The sequence below is a fragment of the Leptidea sinapis genome, chromosome 10 (assembly GCF_905404315.1).
Source record: "Leptidea sinapis chromosome 10, ilLepSina1.1, whole genome shotgun sequence".
In the NCBI taxonomy this organism is placed as follows: domain Eukaryota; kingdom Metazoa; phylum Arthropoda; class Insecta; order Lepidoptera; family Pieridae; genus Leptidea; species Leptidea sinapis.
The window spans coordinates 7,995,104-8,001,626 of NC_066274.1; the positions used below are offsets into that span (position 1 = coordinate 7,995,104).

Sequence of the window (6,523 nt, forward strand, 5' to 3'; positions counted from 1 at the left end):
TTTTTTATACAGAGCCTTCTAGACACGGTGACTGCCTGTCTACAAAGTTTGGGCCTTAGTTAGCATGGGACATATCACACTCGCGTAATTTTGTATTAATATTATTATTGATTCAGTATGGTACACACCACTTTGCCATCTTAAATTGTGTCTTATTGTCTAGAATATATTATCACCTATGTATTGTATTTTTTTCCTAGTTTTAAAATGTGACTATTATTTATTTATGCAACTTACGTACCATTTATTACTATCTTGCATGTTGTCTACTCCCGTAAATACAAAAAAAAACACTCAATATCTACTCAGTATATTATCTAGTTTTAAAACATTTCATATTAACATACCTTAAGTGTTAAAGAACTTAGAAAAAAAATTAAGCTATTGTTTTAAACAACCCAAAAGAGAAAACATACTATGGTGGTATACGTAAGAGCAAGTTACGTTATAAAATTGTTTAGGTGAGTTATTGTTGGTACACATAAATTTCACATTTTCTCTGGACCCAAAGGGGAATTCTATGCAGACACCAGCAGTCAAGTTCCATGTAGTAGTCACTTGCACAAGCTTATTAAAAATATGCTTAAATCAGAATTTAATTACCTCTGAATCCTCATGCAACAATCTTAAGTGTAACACCAATAAACGTCTTATTTGAATTGAGGATCCATTTATCTGATATAATTTTTGCCATTGTTTCAATATTACTTGTGATATTGATATCTGAAAATAAAGTTATTCTTTTTAGGCATAATAGACATTCATACTCATGAACATTTATTGCAATATTTAAATATTGGGTAAAAAAATATGGATACCTTTAATGATCAATCTAAAATCAACAACACTAATGAATGACAAAAGTTAAATATTTTTTTTTCAAATTCAAATATTTTTATTCAAAATAGGGTATGATATCACTTAAGCGGGCTAATTTTTTACATTTAAATAAAACACTTTTAAAGAATTAAAACAGGTGTAATTGTAACGGTTTTACATTAGATGTTTGCGTAAAAGTTACATTATTATTTTAGTTAACCCGATGTTTCAAGACCTTTCCAGATCTAGTTTTTTTTAGAAGTTGGAGATGGTATTTGCTGTACACAGATGGTTTTTGATGTTTTTTTCATAAAAAAAGGTTATGAAATATTGTATGATAAAATTTATTATTTAATAGCCTGCGGATGGTCACCCCATTCCCAATCTGCAGTATCATTAAGAAAATTAACCACTACTTCAGAAAAAATTGAGCTTTAATGAGAACAAGTCATCATCCTTACACAATATCATTTCAAAATATGTAAACATTGATAAGCAATAGCTACAACAAAAAGAGGCAATTGTTATGACTGACTGCCCTACTACTGTGGTATCATTAAGAAAGTTAAAGACTACTTCAGAAAAATTTGAGCCTTAAAGAGAACAAGTCATCATCATTACACCATATTATTTAAAATTATGTAAACATTAATAAGTAAAACTAAAAACGCCATACAGCGAGTGCAGAATGTGTGCGGTAGATTTTGTTGGAATATTCCTGAATAGTCACATTACACCATATCTCAAAGAGGCAAAAGTACTCAAAATGGATGGAAGAAGGCATTTACACTATATCTTATATATATATATATATATATATATATATATATATATATATATATATATCAAAAATTAGAATGGCTTGGACAGAATAATCCTTTCAATATGGATACGCGGTCCACTTTTCGTATATTAGCTATTCCTAGCCACTGCACTGGTGCGTTTCGGGGAAGTTTTAGGCATCAAGCCACCAAGTGCTAGAATGATTTGCCACCTCCACTTCAACTTATTCAAATTCAAATTCAAATATTTTTATTCAAAATAGGATTTATAATCACTTATTGAACGTCAAAATCTACCACCCATTTAAAAGAGACTGCCTCAGACCTGAGAAGAATGGGCGCAAGAAACTCAGCGGGCTTTTTTTTTTTATATAAAATATGAATTACAATGTAATATCGTACAATAAACATTTATAATTAAAGAGCCTGAGGGTGTTCGCTTTATTCCCAGTCCGTGGTCATTAAGAAAATCGTTTATGCTATAATAACCTTTCCCACACAAACGTTTTTTAACAATTCTTTTAAATTTCGTAACACATTTGTTTTGTACATTTTCTGGGATCATATTGTAGAAGCATATACATCGCCCAACAAAAGACTTACTAACTCGACCCAACCGAGTAGTAGGCATAATAAGTTTATGTTTGTTCCTCGTGTTAACATTATGAATGTCACAGTTTCTAGAAAACAGTCAAAATGTTTATTTCTTTAAATTTTTCTCTTAATGATTCTTTAGGACCTAGGTTATAAATCGCGCGAATAGCCCTCTTCTGCAGCACAAAGATAGTATTAATATCGGCCGCACTGCCCCATAACAATATACCATAGGACATAATACTATGAAAATAACTAAAGTATACAAATCTCGCCGTATCTATGTTAGTTAACCGTCTAATTTTCTTAACCGCATATGCTGCAGAACTAAGCCTATTCGCCAATCCTTCAATATGGATTGCAATTTGCAATCAACACACTGCAATTTGGAATCAAGAGTAATGCCAAGAAATATAGCAGATTCCACTGGTTTTACCACCTCTCCATTTAATAAAATATTCACATCTACATTTTTGACATTTGGTGCGGTGAATTTAATATATTTGGTTTTATAATTATTTAAAAATAAGTTATTGGCGCTAAACCAGTACACGATGTCAGATAGAGCATTGTTTACTTTGTCATACAAAACTTGGCTTCGTTTCACTTTGAATATAAGTGAAGTGTCATCCGCAAACAATACCACCTTGTGTTTTTTTTCTACAAATACTATATTTCTATAAATACTTCTTATTAATACAATTCAAAATTTCAAAATAAAAACTGTAAATTACATACTTAGTGACATTTATAAACCTGTGTAACAGCTTGTACCTCTTTTGAATCTTATACCATAATTTTTACTAACATTTATTTATTATTTATAGCCACATATTTTTACATTTTTCAACCACACATTCAGATTTTCTTCTTATGTTCATTTTCTTTTATTTATTTTTATCATTTTATAGAGTTTAATAAAAAATATATATGTATAAGTACTGCCTTTATGTACTGATTTTAATTTCTGTTCAATTATATTCATAACTACAATTTTAAAAAATACTAGTCGCTGCTACTCCAGGACTCAATAATGTTGGGGCTACTGAAAACCAGTGCTACATTGGCGCCACGCCATGGCAGCTTATTACTGAGTTAGCTCCATTTGGTGACTGCCGCACAGTACCTACTTTATCATTTTAGTAATAAATGGTATTATTTAATTCGTTTTATTAGTTAGTTCTAAGAATGTATTACTCATTCTGGTTTGTTATTTAATAATTGTGTGGTAGTGGTGGTGTGTTATCAATAAATTTTATTCTATTCTATTCAATACCTACAACAAAAATACTCAATTGTTATGACTGATTTCCCTACTACTCATGGTTGTTTAAAGTATACTTAAATAGCTACTTAGTATTACAATAAAAATGTTCACTCCTATAGTCACCTAAGGATTCCTTAATAGGCCTAAAGAATACTTAACTTTAAGTATCACCAGACCTATACTTAAATGGTTAAGGTTTTGACAAGTAAATATTGAGATTAACATGTCAATTTCTGTAATAATAAATGCAATATTATACAATTAATGTTTAAAAAAATAATGGGAAACTGTTAGCCTCCATTTTCAGCAATGCACATGTACAAAAAAGGGACTAACAAATCTCGAATGTAAGATGTAGTTATGTTATGCACACTAAAGTAATAACCTGGCCTGTTATCATAGGTTCATCAGTAGCTAGAGGCTTTATATCGGCAAATAAATTGTCTAAGATAAATATAATACAAATGAATAGCACAATACATCCCCATTACGAATTTCAGACATATTATGTATATTTTCAGTGGTGCATATATTAATGTGAGGAGATTGTATAATATTATTATTATACTATTTATTTAATAATGCACCCTCTACCTTATGATGTGAGATAAGGAATTATAACCATCTCTTACCAGTTCTTCATATTATAATAACATTTTTAAATTGGTGGTTGTACTTACTAGTCTATTCAAATCTGCATTGTCATCATAGAACAATAACATTTTGGCAATAAGATTTGATAATAACGTTGGATCTTCACCCATCTGAGTAAACATGCTATCAAAAAACTGCCTTTCATATTCTTTACAATGCTTTCTGGTTAAATAGCTACGGACAAAAGCTTGTATTTTAATAGCACTAGTTAGTCTTTTTCTATGTTCCTGAAATGAAAATAAAAGAATGTAAAACTTGTTATGAAAACAATATGGTTTTGGGAAAATTATGTTTAACCATCGTAAGAACTTTAATCGAATTTTTAAGTATGTACACAAATACCTCTCGCTTTTGCCGCTGTAATTGTGTCTGGTGTATAAGAGAATCTCTATCTGTCTTGCGCTGACCACTAGCGCCTGCAAGATTCTGTTGAGGCTTACGCCTAAAGTCGCCCTCAAATGAATACATTTTTAATGTTTGTGAACACCAGAGTCCAGACACGATATCTCAAATATTATTGCACTTAAATAAATATCCACTGCCTAGACACATTTAAAATCATTTTATTTAATTTTTTATAGTTAACCTTTACAAATCATATTAGTATGTTAATGAATTATTTACACTGTTAAATTAATAGGTTTTGATATCAAATTGCACTATAGTGTGTTTGTTAGATATAAAATAATAATCAAATAAATTTAGGTATTTTGAACACTAAAATTACGCAGTCAGCACTTAGCTCACAGCTGACAAATTGACATTGCTGAATGCTGACAAGTGGCCAAAGAATATAATATTCATCCAACCGCTAAACAGCAAGTGGTTCGGAGGATATAGAGAAATACACTCTCAATAAGTTGAGCTATTCAGCACTGGCTTGACTTTTCCAACCTACACGAAATGCATTGCACTAAAAGAGACAGTCATATCACACATTGTCCGTCTTCATATGCAACATATTAACTTGAAGCCATTTTGTGTATGATACTGTTTTAAAGCGAAAAAAAGTGTATTTTTGTTTATATTATTCGTTTCCTAAAACTCATAAAATCAGAAATTATATTGCTAGTGTTGATTATGGCTGTAAAAGCCATGTAGCAGTGAGAAATCAGATGAAGACGGGAATTTGTCGTTTCACAGGTTAGTGTTTTTGGCTGTTTTTGAATTATAATGTGTTATAAAATATTAAATTTTGGATTTACTGTGTGAACCGCTTATGTTTATGGTTTCTGTATTTAAATAAACAAACTCAAATTATAAACATTTTTTAGAAAAAATATGCCAAATATTTTCAGTTTCATAGTGTTGCGCAGTCACAATTTTGCCATCGATACGCGATGAACATCTTAGTAAGTATACAGTAAATGACTGCTTCAAATCAAAATGGTTATATTACCCAATATAACTGCCCAATTTATACCGATTGCAGCAAATTAGAAAAGGTCATCTACATTTTTATGAAAATGCTTTTTTTACAAAAATGCGGTTATAGTAACCTTATCTAAAACATTGCATTAATAATTTTCATAAAATAATTATGAAAATCTGGCACGTAAATCAAGACATCTACTACTCGTGCGAATTAATATGACACCTGGCTCAAATGTCAAATGTGCAATGTACAGTATGCAAAAAAAGGTTTTGGTTTCCATATTCTTCTCGTACGAAAACGAATTATTATTATTATTATTATTTTTATTTATTTATCCATGTATATATTAAATTACATAGAGGAATTGGTTTTAGGTTTTGAATCGTCAATCTCATGCATTTCTACTATGCCAGATACTATTTTGCTATCATTGTTATCTATTAAAAATATACATACGTAAATAGATAATAAAATATATATTTCAAGAAAAACGTCCAAACGTAGGTAACAATGACAACAAACATTTTAATAAGTACAATTATTACACGCGCTGTAATCGTTTAAAAAGTATTTTTATTTAAACAAAATCTTATCAAATATTATTATTTAAGTTAAGTGTTAATCTGTAATCAGTAATATCTATTAAAAACCAATATCTTCTAGTAATATACTCGATAGATTGAGTGTTCAATTTAGAAATACTTAATATTTCATGAAAGTGACACTATATGCAATATAGTAATAAGACAGTAATCAAACTCCATACTAGACCACCTTAGGTAGGTGACTCCAATATCCGGATAGCATTAAAAAGGTTTGGCCGAGTATAGTATACTTATAGCAAATTCAAGACTTTTATGGTTTTCTCATGGATCCCACTGTCAGATCTGGACCAGATTGCAATGGGACTACATGTGAAGCACCAGCTTTCAAATAAAAAAAGAATTATCAAAATCGGTTCACCCAGTAGAAAAACATACCGACGAATTGAGAACCTCCTCCTTTTTTGAAGTCGGTTAAAAATACACGAAT

General features: G+C 30.1%; 1 protein-coding gene across 1 annotated transcript in view; it reads right to left on the reverse strand.

Annotated features, from left to right (window-relative positions):
- The window catches only part of LOC126966576 (ubiquitin-protein ligase E3C), a 28,975-nt gene extending 24,112 nt beyond the window's left edge, over positions 1–4,863 (reverse strand). The window contains exons 1-3 of the mRNA XM_050810711.1: positions 4,459–4,863; positions 4,143–4,343; positions 604–723 (exon numbers count right to left, since the gene is read on the reverse strand). Coding sequence (XP_050666668.1) covers positions 604–723; positions 4,143–4,343; positions 4,459–4,584 — 447 coding nt within the window. The 5' untranslated portion in view covers positions 4,585–4,863. The remainder of the gene's footprint in view (positions 1–603; positions 724–4,142; positions 4,344–4,458) is intronic.
- Between the last annotated feature and the right edge of the window lie 1,660 nt (positions 4,864–6,523).